Source organism: Ovis aries, chromosome 2 (assembly GCF_016772045.2).
Source record: "Ovis aries strain OAR_USU_Benz2616 breed Rambouillet chromosome 2, ARS-UI_Ramb_v3.0, whole genome shotgun sequence".
Taxonomy (NCBI): Eukaryota; Metazoa; Chordata; class Mammalia; order Artiodactyla; family Bovidae; genus Ovis; species Ovis aries.
In genome coordinates, this window is record NC_056055.1 from 50,347,310 (window position 1) to 50,366,189 (window position 18,880).

Consider the following 18,880-nt stretch of genomic DNA (forward strand, 5'->3'; position numbering starts at 1 on the left):
GTTAGGTTATTGTTTTTGGATTTTTCTTCTTTTCAATGTAGACATTTACAGCTATAAGTTTTTCTGTGAGCATTGTTTTTTCTGCATGGCATAAGTTTTGGTATGTTCATGTTCATTTTCATTTGATTCAAGACATTTTCAGTATCCCTTGTTTTCAACTTTTACCCTCTGGGTGTTTCATGGTGTATTGTTTAATTTCCACATATTTGGTATTCTCCCCCAGTTTCCTAGGGGAGATATCTAGTTTGATTCTGTTGTGATCAGAAATGACAATTTTCATGATTTTAACTTTTAATAATTTACTAAGACAAAGGTTTATCTAGTTAAAGCTATGGTTTTTCCAGTAGTCATGTATGGATGTGAGAGTTGGACCATAAAGAAAGCTGAGTGTTGAAGAATTTATGCTTTTAAACTGTGGTGTTGGAGAAGACTCTTGAGAGTCCCTTGGACTGCAAGGAGATCCAATCAGTCCATCCTAAAGGAAATCAGTCCTGAATATTCATTGGAAGGACTGATGCTGAAGCTGAAACTCCAATACTTTGGCCACCTGATGCAAAGAACTGACTCATTTGAAAAGACCCTGATGCTGGGAAAGATTAAAGGCAGGAGGACAAGGGGATGACAGAGGATGAGATGGTTGAATGGCATCACCGACTCAATGGACATGAGTTTGAGTAAGCTCCAGGAGTTGGTGATGGAGAGGGAGGCCTAGCGTGCTGTGGTCCATAGCGTCACAAAGAGTCGGACATGCTCAGCCTTCTTTATGGTCCAACAACTCTCAGAAACATACACAATTACTGGAAAAACCATAGCTTTTACTATATGGACCTCTGTCGGCAAAGTGAGGTCTCTGCTTCTTAATATGCTGTCCAGGTTTGTCATAGCTTTTCTTCCAAGGAGCAAGCCCTTGAGGAGCTCACAAACCATTCCAGGGAAGAGGCTGGGAGACAACTGTAGCAAGAGCTGCAGGAGAGGCCTGGGCCACATGCTGGCAAGACTCTGTCTTCTTAGGTGTCCTGGGTCCTAAGGTGACTGCACATAGCAAGCACTTGGTCAGCACCAGCTGGGTGCACATCAGGAGCACTGGCTGTGAGGGCAGCATGAACTCTGATTTAGGAAAAAATGAGACTCATGCTAGTGGCAGAGCTGGGACCAAACTCCCCTGCTCCTGACCTTCTGTTTAGTGGCCACTTGACCATGATGCCAGGGTTGATTTCAGTATCGAATTCAGGGCTGCAAGATTCATTCATCATGGCCTCACTACTTTAGTCAAGATCCTACAGTGTTACAGTACGGACTTGGTAATGGTGAATAAAACCTGAGGCCTCTTCCTTTGTGGAGCAGAGTATAATGAGAGGTAGGCAGACATTAACCATATCACCACAAAGTGTAACATCACCAACAATAATGACTGATATTTTTTTGAGTTTAGGATGTGTCCAGGACTAGCTTAGGAGTGTTTGTATATATAAACTCATTTTATCCTCAGAGTAATTTTTGGTGTTATAGGTATTACTCCCTTTTTATAAATAAAGAAAGCACAGAATGGTGAGGTAATTTAGTCAATGTCAATGTCACATAGCTAGAAAGTGGTGTGGGGATCCCAGTACTCTTGAGCTCCAGTTTTCTTAGTTTCAAAAAGCAAAATGACAAAACTTGGTTGCAGAGAGTAAGTTAAAAGAGATAAATCTGGTAGATACATTGAGCAACAGGACTGGGTTCACAGTACCTGCTCAATAATGATGATGAGTTTCAAAGGCTCTGGGACATGTGAGGTGGACAGGGAGTTCCCTCAGTCTGTGGGTGAATCCTCCTGGCACGTGCACAGGCTTCGTAGAGTGACAGTCCCCAGGTTAGCAGACACTTTATGATTGGGCATGAAAAATCTGGGTAAGTACTCAGCCCTCTGCACAAAGAGAAATGTCCTGGCATCTGGGCTTTCTTGGATGGCCTAACCAGCCCCCAACACCATGTCCTGCATACACTGGAGGGCTCATCTTCTTCAAAGCTGCCCGGGGCTTTCTTGTTCCCACATCTTTGCTTTTGTTGTCCCCCAATTTAAATGACATGGGGCTTTTCTGATGGCTCAGTGGTAAAGAATCCACCTGCCAATGCAAGAGATGCAAGAGTTACAGGTTCGATCCCCGGGTCAGGAAGATCCCCTGGAGGAGGAAATGGCAACCCACTCCAGTATTTTTGCCCAGGAAATCTCAAGGGCAGAGGAGCCTGGCAGGCTACAGTTCATGGGGTAGCAAAGAGTCAGACACAACTGAATGATTAAACAGCTACAACAGACTTAAATGCAGATCTCATCTCTGTGTCTTCAGACACGTGGCTTTCTCAGGGGATCCCCTGTATGTCAGAGAGAATCTACGCATCTTATTTGTGACCAGGGCACATGTCAGTTCTGATCTGTTCCCCACCCCAGTGGCTGTGGGAGAGAGCTCAGTGTGTACCTTGTCACCCACCAGATTGTAAGCTAGGGTCCTGGGCTCTTTGTCTCCCACCACCATACAATCTAGAAAGGAGGAAACAAGGACCCTAGGATTAAGGCCATACTTTGTTCCAGAGAAGAATTGCATCAAACAGTTAAACTCTCCTGATATAGACTTTTATACCACCTTTGTCACTGACATGAAGTTCTCCCCAGTGTGTCTCAACATAGAACTCCCCAAGGCTGCCTTCTAACCAGGGATAGTGGACATCACTATTGGGTAAAGTTTGTTCAACAGAAACTCTCTTTTGGTCTTGATCTTTTTCCCAAGGGAGCAAATTAGACCTGAGACATCACTGTCCAGCCCAAGTGCCACCCAAGAATGGCCAGTCTGCAGTGGACAGTGGCCGTACAGCCTATTCCATTGCAGGGAACAGCTGCTGAGTAGCCTGGGCCTTCTCAGGGGCAGTCATCCTGGAACAACCTTGCAGCAGTGTGGGAGGTCAGTGTCAGCTCTCCGAGCACGTCAACAGAATCTGGGTAAATTCCTGGGAGCCAAGACCTGGCCTGGATTTTCTGAGTCTGACCAGTTCGGGGTTGTTGATCAGGGTCTGCAGCAGGAGCCACCTTGTCCTGGACCTTGCTGAGAGGCGGGGACCTAGAACAGAATCAGAGCCAGTAGACTGGGAGGAGAGGGCAGCTTGTTTCTGTCCTGCTCAGAGGCCACAGGGAAAGCTGCCCAGAAGGAGTGAGGTGTGGAGGAAGGAGCTGGACCAGGATTCCTGGGGACATGAGGGCGGCTGGAGGGATGAGAGTTTGTTCCACAGATCTGGGTATCTGCAGTGTTGGGATCAGCAATGAAAATGTCCAGATGAGTGCTGAGTGTCCACAGGCAGAACACGGCTAACTGGAGGGCTTCCCAGGGGAAGGCAGAGCAGAATGATACAGGTGGCAGCCAAGAGACAGCTTGTGGAATGGGGTAGTTCAAGCAAAATTGCACAGCATCTTGGAGGGCCTCTGGCTTGCAGCGTGACTTATGGAGGAGTCTCAGACAAATGGCTCATTGAAGGACTCAGGTAGCAGTGTTCATTTCCAGAAACAATGGAGAAGCTGAATTAGCAGGGACAAGGCCTTGGGGGCCCACAGCAAGACTGACTGGGGTGAAGACTCCTGATCTCCTGAGTAGAAGGGCTCCCAGGGCACAGAAAGTGGAGGAAGAGGGGCAGAGAAGGAGGAACATGGGACATCTCAGGGATCCAGGGAAGACTGAAGGCACTTGTTTCCTGGTGTGCAACCCCAGTATTGATTCAAACAGGAGACTTACCTGCTGACTGATTTAGGTACCAATATTTGATGGTCTGCTGTAGCCTCCTCTCCCTGTGGCCGGTGATCAGGATATGACAAAAGCTGACGAGCACGGGGTTGGTGTGATAATGATCTACGTAGAGCATGCCAATCCATGCACTGAACCCTGAAATCCAGAAGGGAAGTCAGACTACACAATATACATCCCTGGATGACTAGGTTTTGCTTCTTATTACATAACTACAGCAACACTAAATGGTGTCTGTGTCTTTGCTGTGAATCTAGAAAATGAGGTATAAAAAGCTGGAAAGGTTTTTAGAGATCATACCCTAATCTGTTCATTTTATGGGAATTTGAAGTTCACAGTGACGGGAGCCTCTGTGGCTTATATGGAGAAGCCCGCTGCCCTTGCATGAATCAATGAGTGAATGAAAAGACACGGTCCAGAAATAGGACAAAAACTGTTTTTCTCCACAAAAAAATGGTTTGATTTTGGAGCAAAATGAACAGACCATTTTTTAAACTAAGTAAGCTCACAACTAACACCACAAGTAATTCTGAGATATGTTTTCTCAAAAATTTCAGAGCCGTGCATTCACAAATTACCTTGTAACTGTTTAGATAGAATTCCACTATCCCTTACTGTTCTTCATTATACCTCAAAGATCTGTTAAATATGCAATCTGACCATTGGGCTGAAAAGTTTTGTTTTGTTTTGTTTTGTTTTTCTATTCAGCATTATAGCCCCCATGGGAAGATAAGATCTGAGTACAAGAGAAGAGTATGAACCGTGGGCCTCTGGTACCTGACTTGCAGGCAGCTTCTGCAAAGGTGCGAGGGCAGCGCTCCCCAGATGCACGGCTACGTACCCATGTCTGCTCTCTCATAGCCACTCTGCAGGATGGTCCTGTCGATGCGGGCGATCAGCCACGTGCCCAGGACGCAGCTGATGAAAAGCCTGGAGAGGCAGGCGCCCAGGCCCAGCAGCACGTTGTAGAAGAACAGAAAGTAGTTGAAGTTGTGGAAGGCTCTTCTGCGAGGGGGAGCAGGCAGAGGGGAAGCACCCTTCCGTATGAGAAGGCGGCTAGGCAGGTGGGCTCAGGGGCCTCCCAGACCTGTGGTCACATCCTACCTCTCCCACCTCCTCGCTATGCGACCTCGTGCCGTTAGTGGAAGCTGACTGTCCCCACTTCACAGCTGATGTGAAGACCAGCTCAGAAACAGTGGAGAGGACGTTGAGCACCAGGCAGGCTGAATGTGAGTAGGGGCTGTAAACCCCACGTGACTACCGCTGGGTTCACGGTTACAGCAGAGGGTGTGCCTTTCCCACTATCTGTTGCAACAGCGACCTGTTCCCAGCTAGAACTGCTCCAAGTCCTCCAGATAAAAATTTTCAAGTTAATCACATGGTTCCTGTTGCCTATGGGATGAAGCCCAAATACTGCATATGAATTTTGAGGTCCTGTCTGAGAGGGACTTTTCTGGTATTGCCACTTTGTGCTCGCTTCCTGTCCCTCACCATCTAAGGCCACTGCATGGCCACCATACTGGATTTTCACTCTTCTCCCAACACATCCTGCCCTTTCATGGCTTCCTGCCTGCATCCACACAGTGGGGGCTGCAGCCACACCATCTGCTCATCTCTGCCTGTAGCAATCCTACCATCCTACCTACTTTAGCTCAAACATCCCACCTGCAGCTGAAAGAACACCCCTGCCTCTCCTCCACTCCCTTCCTCTCCTCTTTGCTTTCTCTTGTAATGCTTTCATGCCCTCTAGACTCTACTGTCCCTAAATATCTGTGTCTGTCAACTCCAGTAGACCATGAGCAGATCACAGGCAGATTGTGGGGAGTATTTCATTATCCTCAGTGCCCATGTTGCTTCCTCCATGATGAACAGCTTTGAATGAATGAACTAGAAAGGATTACCATGGGACAGGCACTACTGTTCTAAGTTCATATTTTAATACCTTTCATCCTTGGAACACCTCTCTGAGATATGCAAACTTATTTGTAAAGTGAGGAAGTAGAGGTTCATAGATGTTCAGTAAGGTCACATAGCTCATAAGGGGTGGAGCCAAGATTTGGCTCCAGGCAGTCTGTTTCCTGGCAGTTTGGTCCCAGTTCTGAACCACTGCCCCTCGCCCTCTCAGAGTGTAGAGTGCACCCAGGAACCTGCCAAGGGTGAAGAGAAAGGAGCGAGACTGCTGAGGCCAGAGCCCTGTGATGCCCCACTACTTTCTCTGCTCTCACCTGTTGTTGAGAGCCAGGGGCTTCTGCTTGTCATCTGTCCCCATCTTTGGTTGCAGGAAGAAGCTGGTGGCGATCCATACCTGCAGGACCATGAGACCCAGGACGATGGATACGGTGAGGCTAAAACACAAGGCGAGACCATGCTGAGGTGGCCTTGTCCACTCTTCCCAAACTCTTTTGGAATGCCCAGTGATAGAGAGGAAAGAGATGTTGACTGCCCACCAGACCAACAGTAACTTGAGCTCTGTCCTTTATGCCTACAGAGAATTTTGTCCACTGTGCAGATGAGAAAGATGAGGCTTACAAAGGGGAGATGACTTTCTCAAAGCTGCATCATCAGGCCTTCTGGCTCCAGACCAGAACTCCAGGATTAAATCAGGTCCTTTTGTTGAGGGGTAGCAGCTGGGCTGAGTGGTTTAGCAGCATAGGAATCAAAGAAAGGAATGGGATTTTCAGAAGAGCTCATGAAGGCCATGGAAGAGTGGACAGGGCAGGCTCTGCCCCAGATTCGTAGGAGGCTCTAGGTCAGCCTGGAACCAAGGAGTTCAGAGCAGCAAGGCCCCCAGAGGGCACACACCCTGTGTTTGCATCTCTCCCCGGCACCAGCATGGGGTGATGGTTGAACAAGATTTTGGTTTCAGATTGCCCAGCTCCCCATCCTGCCTCCTCCCCTCCTGGAACAAATTGTTCAGCCTCTCTGTGCCTCTGTTCCTCATCTGAAAAAAGGGAGCTAATGTAAGTCCCAACCTCAAAAGGTCCTCAAGAAAGAAGTTGCAAAGTGAATTTTCAGTAATGTCAGCATTTGCTTACTTTTCATATGAGTAAACTGAGGCTTGGAGAGGCAGTTTACAAGTCACACAGTTGATCTAAAGCCTTAACTCAGATTCCGTCTCTCTTTCCACTATGCTGTCCTTTCTCTCACTTTACCTGCCTGAACCTCAGTCTTCCCAGCAATACAATGGACACACATATACCTCCCACAGACACAATTGTGAGGACCCAGCTGAACAGTACAAGTGGAAACATTTTATAAGCTGTGAGTCTCCCATCACAGTGACAGCATGGGTCCAGGGCCTGGTGAGAGCCCAGCAGGGAAGGGGCATTTTGAACAGCAGCTTGGAAGGCCCAGGAGGAGCTCCCAGGCCCTGGGCAATGTCAGGAAGCCCACCCAGCACTTACATCCCGATGCCCAGTCCTCGGAGCATCTCCAGTGCCTGATGGTGGAGGACGGGAAGCACCAGGCTGTACATGATCGCCAGGCCACACAGGCTCTGCATCACATGAATGATGAGGTAGCCTGTGGGCCAAGGGAGCCGGTGGTCACTAAAGGCCCTTCAGCATCCAGTCACACAAGCCCCTCCCTTCCGCCCTCCCCACCACTCTTGCTTATGCTGTTTCTTCTGCCTGGCATGACCACCAACCTTCTGCTCACCCTGCCAGGTCAGTTCAAACGTCAAATCCATTAGAAAGGCTTGGCTCCCTGCCCTAGGTGTAGAGAGTCACTTCCTCCCCTGGGTCACCACCACCCTTAGCATACACGCCCCGTGGGCACAGGACAGCTGGTAATGATGACCGATATGAATGTGTGCTTCTCACTCCTTGCTGACCTTCCTGTAGGTCCCTTGAGGAAGAGCTGGGGCTGCTTCTGCCCCGTGTCCCTCCTCCCTGCCCACAGCCGGGACTCTGCAGGTGCCCAGGGAATGTGTGTCAAATTGAATGGGTCACGTAATGGCACTTACCCCACAGAATATAGGCTATCTGCCAGCCAGAGTACCTTGCAATGGCCACCTGAGATTTAGATAGAAAAAAAGGTCTGAGAGGAGAGACACCTTGATGACCTCTAACACATCTGTCCAGCATCCCTATCTCATTTGAGGGTCACCCACCAAGCTACCAAGGCAGGTGTCATGAATGTCCTCATTTTACAGATGAAGCCAGATGGGGACAATGGCGGTCCCAAGTCACCCAGCAGCAGAACATACTAAAATTGAGGGCTCTGAACCACCCCCCCCCCCCCCCCCCCCCCCCCCCCCCCCCCCGAGCCCAGGGCTCTTCCTTCCCCAGCACGCCAACCCTGTCTGAGGTGCAGGACAGCAGGCTCTGGCCTGGGAGCAGAGAGAGACTGCTGTGGACTTACCACACTCTCAGATGAGGAAGGATTATGAAACTTCAGAGGAAGAAAGTGTTTATCCCCTGCCCACAACCTCTTGATGTGCTTTCTAGAGAGAGAGAGGGAGATTAGTAATGTTCATGACCCGGGCTCCTCCACTTAGAGCTCAACAGATGTGAATAGAAAGGCCTGTGGAGGGAGCTGGCAGGCAGCTCAGCTCCCCCGTATTGACCACAGCTCTTGAGATGGTTCTAATCAGTCTTTAAATCTTTTTAAAATACTTTTTAAAAGTTGAGGTACAGTTGACATATTAACATGACATCATTTCAGGTGTACAATATAATTGATAATTGTATATATTGTGAAATGATGATAATGTCTTGTTAACATCTGTCACTGCACACAGTTACAAAAAATTTTTCCTTGTGATGAGAACTTTTAATCTACTCTCTCAGCAACTTTCAAATATTCACTATTTTAAAACCGTAGTCAACGGTTCAAGGCAGGGCTTGGAGAGCTGGGGCCTCTTTGTGCCAGGAGAGTCTTCACTTGGATGCCATCTGCAAGAGACTCCTTTGGGCAGCCAGATGGGGAGGATGAAGAGATGGGATGCTCTGGAGGGGTGAGAATTGGCCCTGGGCTTCCAGTGAGTGAGTGAGTGACTGTGAGTTAGAGACTGAGACAGACAGTGAGAGAGAGGCAGAGAAATGGAGAGAAAGAAAAGCAATAGATACCTAAATTCAACTTCTATCGGCATGCAAATGCTGACTCCATACTTAAGGCCATCCCCTCCTCCTGCACTGCTGTTCTTGAGACTGATGCACCTGGTCCCCTTGACCCAACCTCCTGTGGGGTCCCCTTGAGCCAGATTCACCTGCTGGGAACCCATTGTGGTTAGTTCCAGAGAGCAGGGCCGGTCTGACACCCAGCAGAGACACGAAGTGTACAAGAAATGATAAGGTTAGAAGAGGCCAGAAGACATGGTCATATGCTAACAGACTGGCTAAAGAACTGCGGTGCTGGAGAAGACTTCTGAGAGTCCCTTGGACAGCAAAGAGATCAAACCAGTCAATCCTAAAGGAAATCAACCCTGACTATTCATTGGAAGAACTGATGTTGAAGTTGAAGCCACCTGTAAAGAGCTGACTCATTGGAAAAGACCCTGATACTGGGAAAGATTGAGGAAAGGAGAAGGGGCCAACAGAGGATGAGATGGTTGGATAGCATCATCGACTCAATGGACATAAATTTGAGCAAACTCCGGGAGATGGTAATGGACAGGGAAGCCTGGTGAGCCGCAGTCCTTGGAGTTGCAAAGGACTTAGCAACTGAATAACAACAACAAAGTTATTTTGTTGAGTCTTGCCTGCCGAAAAAGTTGGCTTAAAGCTCAACATTCAGAAAACGAAGATCATGGCGTCTGGCCCCATCACTTCATGGGAAATAGATGGGGAAACAGTGGAAACAGTGTCAGACTTTATTTTGGGGGGCTCCAAAATCACTGCAGATGGTGATTGCAGCCATGAAATTAAAAGACGCTTACTCCTTGGAAGAAAAGTTATGACCAACCTAGATAGCATATTCAAAAGCAGAGACATGACTTTGCTGACTATGGTCCGTCTAGTCAAGGCTATGGTTTTTCCTGTGGTCATGAATGGACTGTGAAGAAGGCTGAGTGCTGAAGAATTGATGCTTTTGAACTGTGGTGTTGGAGAAGACTCTTGAGAGTTCCTTGGACTGCAAGGAGATCCAACCAGTCCATTCTGAAGGAGATCAGCCCTGGGATTTCTTTGGAAGGACTGATGCTAAAGCTGAAACTCTAGTACTTTGGCCACCTGATGTGAAGAGTTGACTCATTGGAAAAGACTCTGATGCTGGGAGGGCTTGGGGGCAGGAGGAGAAGGGGACAACAGAGGATGAGATGGCTGGATGGCATCACTGACTCAATGGACATGAGTTTGAGTGAACTCCGGGAGTTGGTGATGGACAGGGAGGCCTGGCGTGCTGCGATTCATGGGGTTGCAAAAAGTCGGACATGACTGAGCAACTGAACTGAACTGAACTGCCTGCTCAGCAGTGAACATGGCGATGAAAGTACTGCTTAGGGTTTTGCTGAAGACCAAAAGGAAACTCTAATCACAATGTCAAATGGATAGTGGAAGCTCAAATCAAGCTATTTTGTTTGTTTTTGTCTTTTACCAATAGGTGTGGTTGTCCCCAGACCCTGTATACACTGCTGTTCCCAACTTAGGAATGACTGGCACTGCTTGGGAATTCGGAGAAAAAAATCTGTCAGCCAATTTCCTGCCTGAAGATACGCAAATGCCTCCCAGAACCCCCTTACCTGTAACAAGCCAAGATGTGGAACAGGTAGCTCACACATGTGAGGGAGGCAGGCAAAATGGTCACCACCCAGACTTCTGAAATAGAAGAAGTGACACAAGCAGCCTCAGAAGATGAACCAGAAATAATTTTTAAAATGCAGAAAGTCACAACAGAAAGGTTGGGCAAAATGTATTTCCTTTAATATACCTCTTGGGCAAATAAAGTTCTGCTTATTTCTGTTTCATTTTAGCTATCTGCCCTCAATATCCCTTATTTCCTGTGTGTTTATAAACTTCTCCTTTGGTATTAATATTTTACATCTACAATGCATAATAGAAACAGAAAATTATAGAATGTATACATGGTAGGTAGCCTCCAGCCTTGTAAAACATCATTTATACTCGAACTTCTAATCACCACTTTTGGGGGAGGGGGTTATCCACTCCCAGTTCACAGCCACCACGTGCAACAGTAACTGGAATGAAGGTCTTGACTATTCCATTCATCCACCTTTTAGTAAGTTTTTAATATTTCGTATCCAAATTGCTTTCAGAATGACTCTGGGTGCTTGTGAGAGAGGGATGGAGGAAGACAGAAGGAAGTAAAAGCTTCTGTACAAGCGGATTCTCAGTAGGTGCAGAAAAAGCATTTGAAAGAATCCAATACCTCTTTATAATTAAAATCACTGAATAAACTAGAAATGGAAGGACATTTCCTCAATTGGATAAAAAGCATCTGTAAAACCCCCACCGCTGATATCATACTTAATTGTGAAAAACTGCTTTCCCCTTAGGTTCAAGAATGAGAAAATCAGTGTCTGCTCTCGCCAATTATATCCAATGTTGTACTGAAGGGTCTAGTCAGGGCAATTAGGCAAGAAAATGCAGCTAGACTGCAAAAGAAGAAATAAAACTATCTCTATTCACCAATGACATGTTCTTAGGTATAGAGAATCCTAGGGAATAAGCAAACAAAAGTAAAATGATTAATAAATGAGCTTGTAAGTTTGTAAGGCACAAGACCAATATATAAAAATCAATTCATCACTGTACCTAGCGATGTGTAATCTGAAAAATTGCATTTGAAATAGTATCACAAAGAATAAAATACTTACAACTTATACACTGAAAACTACAAAAGATTATTGAAATTAAAGACCTAAATTAATGGAAAAACATATCACTTTTATATATAGGATATTCTATGTGAATATGACAATACTCCTAAATTGACCTACAAATTCAAACCAATCCTCCGAAACTTCCAAAGCCATTTCTATATGAATTGACAAGCTAATCCTAAAATTCATATAAAAATGAAGGGACCCAGAATAGGCTATACAATCTTGAAAAAGAAGAACAAAATTGCATGACTCATATTTCTTGATTTCAATCTTACTATAAATCTACAGTAATAAGACTGTGGTATTTCTGTAAAGATAGACAAATAGTTGAATGGAATAAACTGAGAATCCGTAAGTAAATCCCCATTGTCAATAAATTTCCAACAGGTATGAAAAGTATTCATTGTCTTGACAGTTTAATGGGGAAGAAATATGCCTTCAATAAATATGTGTCCCTCCACCCAAAAGGATTCATGTGTTGAAATTCTAACCCACGATGTGATGGTATTTGGAGATGGAGCCTTTGGGAGGTGATTAGATTGTGAGGGTGCAGCCCTCATGATGGAATTAGTGCCCTTAAAAGAAGAGACATGAGGGAGTTTGCTTCCTCCCTATTCTCCACCCAGTATGTGAGCACACAAAGAGAAGGTGCCCATGTGCAAGTCAGGAAGCAGCTCTCCCAAGACACCAGATCTGCTAGCACCTTCAACTTCCCAGTCTCCAGAACTGTGAGAAATAAGCGTTGGTTGTTTATACCACACAGTCTATGGTAACTTGTTACAGTAACCTGAACTAAGCAGAAATTAAATTTGAATGATATGAGTGAACTTTTCATATAATAATAAAGTCAAAACTTACTATTTTATCTTTTCCAAAGCGAAAAATATATGATGATTTTAGTTGTTTCCACTGACACCAAAAAAAGGTAAGCTTTTTAAGATGAGAACATTCTCAAGGCATATTCAATGCAGCCCCAAATAAGTTATAATAAAATGGCCTGTGTCTTGACCCCTTTTTCCTTCAAGTCAATCCAGGGAGGCATAGAATAAGTGAAACACAGATAAATGAAGACTAGCAGCAATAGTTACTATAGGTGTGCACCCACCACCAGTCACAAGGCCCTCCCTGTTCCATATAGAAGTGTCAGGAACAAAGGTGGAATATGGTTTTACCTTTGGTGATGTTAATCAGCTCTTTCACCTGCAGGAGGACTTGAGTCCCTGTCTGGTTCATGGAGGTGATGTAGCTCTCCAATTCACCTTCAAACACATCCAGCTCATCTCTCACATACACGAACACGCAGAACTCAATAACAATGAACTGAGGACACAGAGTAAGTATTTCAAGGTCTCACCTGAGTCCAGCTCGTTAAATGAAAAACATAGGGGTCAAAACTCTTTGAAGCTCAAAACTCAACTGAAATAGACTCTAGACACTTGCTTTACTGACATGAATGGAAATGTGACTCCTTTGGAGACAGGATTCAGCCCAAACTCTCTTCTTCACAAAATAGCATACAAGAGTAAATCCCAAAAGGGCTCAAGAAACTCTTCAGACATTAATTCAATCAGAGTGACATGAATGCCTAACTTTGAATAAGGGGTGACTTTATGGACAATTCCAGACATTTCTCACTGTTCTCCTTCTTGCATTTTGGCAGTGGCCAAACTGGAGGAGGTACTGCTTCCTGTATGCATGTCATGCTTGCTCCTCTCCTATCACCTTGTCATCCTGCCATCATGCCCCTGATCATCACGCCATTGCTTCTGGAGTTCCTGGTGCCATTTTACTTCATCAGCTGAATCCTGTGTATCTCTGCATGTGGAGCTCAAATGCTACTATTGTCAGGCAGCTTCCCTACCCAGAGTAATTCACTAAATTTCTAGAACACTTTCACCTTTTCTTTTCCTCTGTTTAGATGGCAGTACTGCACACCATATCTTATCTTCTTCTCTTAGACTATGGGCTACTCCCACGCCAAGAGCTGCTGAATCAGCCCTCTTTTCTCTTCCAGGTCTTAACAAGGCACTTGGTAGGGAGCAGACACCTAATAAAGATTTAACGCACACAAAAACATCAAGTGATTTACTCACTGCTGCAGAGAACTCTAGTTAGTGGTCCATTAAAATCCATGCTTCCCTTCTTTGGGCACAAGGCTGGACTACATTTCCCAGCATCCCTTAGTTAGGTATGGCCACATGACAAGGACCTCACCAATGGAAAAAGACTGGAAGGAACGTGTGCTGGGTCCACATGGCCTTTGAAGCCTCCCATATGCATTTCTCCACATGCTTTCTCCTTCTGCTGACTGGATGCAGAGGGTGAGGATTCTCAGGGACGATGAAGGTACACAGTGGAGAAACTAGTTATGGGACAACAGAAAAGACTGCTTCCTCCCAAACCTGAGTTTCTTGAGCCCTTTTGGGATTTACTCTTGTATGCTATTTTGTGAAGAAGAGAGTTTGGGCTGAATCCTGTCTCCAAAGGAGTCAACATTGTTAAGTGGGGCGGGGGGGTGGGGAATATATATATATATATATACACACACATACAGTGTTTTCACTGAAGTTTGGGGGTTTATGCAGTACCTCATCATAACCTAATGCTGTTAAGTCACTTCAGTTGTGTCTGACTCTGTGCGGCCCCATAGACGGCAACCCACCAGGCTCCCCCATCCCTAGGATTCTCCAGGCAAGAACACTGGAGTGGGTTACCATCTCCTTCTCCAACGCATGAAAGTGAAAAGTGAAAGTGAAGTCACTCAGTTGTGTCCGACTCTTCGCAACCCCATGGACTGCAGCCTACCAGGCTCCTTGGTCCATGGGATTTTCCAGGCAAGAATACTGGAGTGGGTTGCCATTGCCTTCTCTGCATCATAACCTAATACATTCACCTAAAAGTTACCACAAGACTAGTTCATATAGGTATCATCCTCATACATTTAAAATGAACAGAAGACAATTTGGCCATTTTCGTCTCTCCACTTTGACCCTGCTTTTGACTTGGACATTTTACCTCACTTAGCTCTGACCACATGAAATGCTTTGATTTTGTACTTTATTGATTTCTTGTTTTCAGTTTCATAAGTTTCTGCTCTACTTTTTATTATAATACACCTATTTTTCTGCTTACTTTGTATTTTAACGTGCTCTTTTTTGTTTGTTTCCTAATGTGAAAGCTTAGATGATTGATTCTAGATTTTTCTTCGCTTCTAATATATACATTCAATGCTACAAATTTCTTTTTAACCACTGCTTTTGCTGGGCTTCCCTGGTGGCTCAGCAGTAAAGAATCCACTGGCTAATGCAGGAGACCCATGTTCAATCCCTGCGTTGGGAAGATCCCCTGGAGAAGGAAATAGCAACCCACTCCAGTCTTGTCTGAGAAATCCCATGGACAGAGGAGCCTCGCAGGCTACAGTCCTGGAGTCGCAAGAGTCAGACATGACTGAGCAACTTAACAACAATAACAACAACTGCTTTTGCTACCTGCCACAAATTTTGATAACTTGTGTTCTCCTTTTTCAAAATATTTCTAACTTGCCTTGATTTTTTTCTTTTGCTCATATGTTATTTAAAACTGTGTTGTTTTGATATCTACTCCTGGGGGATTTTCCGGTTATCTTTTTGTTATTGGTTTTTAATTTAATTCCATTTTGATTTGAGAGCAGACATTATGTGATTTTATTCTTTTACATTTATTAAATGTGTTTGATGGTTCAATATATAGTCTATCTTGTTGAATTTTCCATTTATTCTTGAGAAGAATATGCATTCTGCTGTTGTTGATGAAGTAATGTTTGGATTTCCAAAATATCCAGTTGATTGATGGCATCAACTACAATTCAGATTTTCTTACTTTGGCACTGGTTGCCATGGGGTTTCTGCTCCATTCTGCCATGATCTTGTCTGTCTCTTCAATTTTAGGGGCAAAGCTTTGCCCCATAACCTCCCTGCTCTTAGAGATCTAATAAGAATTGTTGATTCTTCAGTTTGTTCAGATTTGTACTTGTTTCTAAAATGGAGTGGGATTTTGTAAGCTCTTTACAAGTGGAATTGTCAACCAGAAGTCTCTATAAATAATTAAATTATATTTATTACTAATATTCACTACATGAGTAAGTGTCCTTAGAGTCAAAATGGTGGGGTCAAAGAACTGTACTTCTTTGATTTACAGATACCCAGTTTTGACCCAGCTTTTAAAGAACAACCCTATCCTATCCCCACCCCATTTATACAGTACAAAGGGATTTACTTAGCTCTACTTACAAGGTACAGGCAGATGAAAGCCAACACAATGGTTCCAATCATCCTGCTTGGGAACTGAAAGTAGGGGTCCCACTCATATATCCTGGTTTGGAACCAAGACTTATTTCTTTCTCTGTGAATGAATAAACATCAAGAGAAGATAGGTTGTGATTGGTAAACAAATGCCTGATTCTTCTGAAAATAATGTCATTTCCTCTTGATCTTAGAGTTTAGTGAAGAGAAAGAGCACTGGAAGATTCCACAGTTGTCACCCTCCCCTTATTCTTCAGAACAGAGACTCAGTTTTATTCGGTACAGCAATTTACTAGATAAATGGCTATAGTTCTTGACCTTTCTTACAGCTAAGAGTGACCAAGACTAAACAGGCCAATGAGACATGAACAGAGGTGTGGGTGGGACTTGGAGAGGCTGGTCAGATGGAAGTGACACAGCTGGGAGGGCTTCCTTTGTCATTACTCATTTCTCGTGCCTGCCATTTGAAGGGCAGACATGGTGGCTGGTCCAGGTTGGAGCTCCAGCATCTATTCTGGACCAGCCTCCATGATAGTAACCCACTAAGTTATCAGAGGAGAAACACAGATGATGGGCAAACTGCCATGATGGGCAGTCCAGGGTAAGTATAGACTGCCTGCTTCCAGAATTCTTTTATATGAGAAAGAAAGAAATCTCTCTCTTGTTCGTGCCATGATTATTTCGCATTTTCTGCTACATGTTGCCAACTATATTTCTAACCAAAGAATTAACTTTGCAACTGTGTGACCCTGGATTAGACATATGCCTTCTCTGGGAAATATCTCCTTGTATACAGCGGCAGTGGCAGGGGTAGTTAACCTGAATGATCACTGAAGATAGGTGCTTTTTCCTGGCCAAGAGCTATGTCATCTTATATTGGTAACAGCACCTCAGTTCTTCCCTGGGTCTATACTCTTCCCTACCAGCAGTCCTGGCGGCTAAGTGAGGCTGAACCACTTCTTAGGTCCAGTGGTGAACATGTGACCCCGGTTTGCATGTGTGCATGCCAAGTCACTTCAGTCAAATCCAACTCTGGAACCCCACGGACTGTAGCCCACCAGGCTCCCCTGTCCATGGGATTCTCCAGGCAAGAATACTAGAGTGGGTTGCTGTGCCCTCCTTCAGAGGATCTCTCTGGCCCAGGGATTGAACCTGGGTCTTTTATGTCTCCTACATTTTCAGGCAGGCTCCTTACCACTGGTGCTACCTGGGAAGCGCCTGACTCTGGTTTAACAATCTGTTTACTCCAATCACCTACACAAAGTAATTGTTTCTGGTATGGCATGTGGTCCAACTTGATCCAATGAAACACATTCATGGGAATTTTGTTAGAATTACTTAGAAGAAAACACTTTTTTCTGTGAGCTAAGCCAGAAGGGTAAAAGCTTAGAGATTCTGGTCTCTTGATTAAGGTGAAAGAGAAAAGTGAAAAGCTGGCTTAAAACTCAATATTCAAAAAATGAAGATCAAGTCCCATCACTCCATGGCAAACAGATGGGGAAAAAGTGGAAATAGTGACAGATTTTATTTTCTTGGGCTCCAAAATCACTACAGATGGTGATTGCAGCCATGAAATTAAAAGACACTTCCTCTTTGAAATAAAAGCTTTGACAAAACAAAACAGAGTATTAAAAAGCAGAGATATCATTCTGCCAACAAAGGACCATATAGCCAAGCTATGGTTTTTCTAGTAGTCATGTGTGGATGTGAGAGTTGGACCATAAAGAAGGCTGAGCGCTGAAGAATTCATGCTTTTGAACTGTAGTTCTGGAGAATGCTCTTGAGAGTCCCTTGGACTGCAAGGAGATCAAACCAGTCAATCCTAAAGGAGATCAGTCCTGAATATTCATTGGAAGGACTGATGCTGAAGTTGAAGCTCCAATACTTTGGCCACCTGATGTGAAGAGCCAACTCACTGGAAAAGACCCTGATGCTGGGAAAAATTGAGGGCAGGAGGAGAAGGGGATGACAGAGGATGAGATGGTTGGATGGCATCAACAGCTCAACAGACATGAGTTTGAGTAAGCTCCTGAAGGTAGTAAAGGACAGGGAAGCCTGGCGTGCTGCAGTCTGTGGGGTCACAAAGAGTCAGACATGACTCCAACTGAACAATAAAAGCAGAGAAATGAGGCAAAGAGGCCTAGTTCTGATGACATCAATCAAACCCCTGGATCCATCTGTGTCTGAAACTGATGACCTTTAGACTTTTTAATTATGTAAGGCCATAACTTTTCTTTTTCTCTTTACACCCGTTTGAATTGAGTTTCTGTTATTAACAAACAAGTGGCCCCTAAAATAGTGCTGTTCCAGTCATCTCCAGGTCTCTGACATGTCAGAATTCATCAATATTTGTGCAAACACAGCGGGGCAAATAGAACTGTGCTTACTGAAGGGGGCACTTCCTCAGGAGCTGCTTGACGTGCTCTGCCTGGTGAACTTCCAGGAAAGGTTTTTCTTCCTGTGAGAAAAGAAAGAGGTTGATGCTTTGGCTCAGAAAGTATTAGAGTTTTTGTCTCTCTGAAGGACTGTTGCCTTCAGGCCAGGATTTGGGATAAAACTTGGCTATTTTCAACTGAACCATTCCCAGACACCTGTCATTTATTGAAGAGACAATAGTGTCCCATTTCCTGTTTATCTAGCACCTGCTTTCAAGAAATGCTAGAGGCCTGACCTTCCCTGACTCTTCTGTTTCCTGTTTATAGCAGCTTTTGTTCTGTGAAGTTGATTTCCTTCTGAGATTTGGTGATTTCTCATCATAGTTCAAAATACTATTTCAGGAATGAAATGCTCCACATCCCAGCATTTTATTTTTTATGAAAAGAACTCTCTCTTGCTTATTTCAGCAACACAATAATAGTAAAGGACTTCTATACCACACTTTCAACAATGGATAGATAATCCAGTCAGAAAATCAATAAGGTAACAATGGACTTGAACAACACTATAGACCAAATAGAGCACGCAGACACTTACAGAACATTCCGTATAACACCAACAGAATACATATTCTTTTCACAAACATTTTCTAGGCTAGAGCACATGTCTGGCCA

The 18,880-nt window shown here is 44.7% G+C and overlaps 1 protein-coding gene across 2 annotated transcripts in view; it reads right to left on the reverse strand.

The window, feature by feature from the left end:
- Positions 1–2,589: 2,589 nt before the first annotated feature.
- Positions 2,590–18,880, reverse strand: part of LOC106990933 (stimulated by retinoic acid gene 6 protein-like) — a 41,275-nt gene continuing 24,984 nt past the window's right edge. For both annotated transcript variants that reach the window (XM_015093132.4, XM_060409284.1), the window contains exons 8-18: positions 18,218–18,288; positions 15,819–15,930; positions 12,723–12,870; positions 10,447–10,522; positions 8,130–8,211; positions 7,732–7,780; positions 7,172–7,289; positions 5,993–6,112; positions 4,609–4,772; positions 3,759–3,905; positions 2,590–3,092 (exon numbers count right to left, since the gene is read on the reverse strand). In XM_015093132.4, coding sequence (XP_014948618.2) covers positions 2,944–3,092; positions 3,759–3,905; positions 4,609–4,772; positions 5,993–6,112; positions 7,172–7,289; positions 7,732–7,780; positions 8,130–8,211; positions 10,447–10,522; positions 12,723–12,870; positions 15,819–15,930; positions 18,218–18,288 — 1,236 coding nt within the window. In that variant the 3' untranslated portion in view covers positions 2,590–2,943. The remainder of the gene's footprint in view (positions 3,093–3,758; positions 3,906–4,608; positions 4,773–5,992; positions 6,113–7,171; positions 7,290–7,731; positions 7,781–8,129; positions 8,212–10,446; positions 10,523–12,722; positions 12,871–15,818; positions 15,931–18,217; positions 18,289–18,880) is intronic.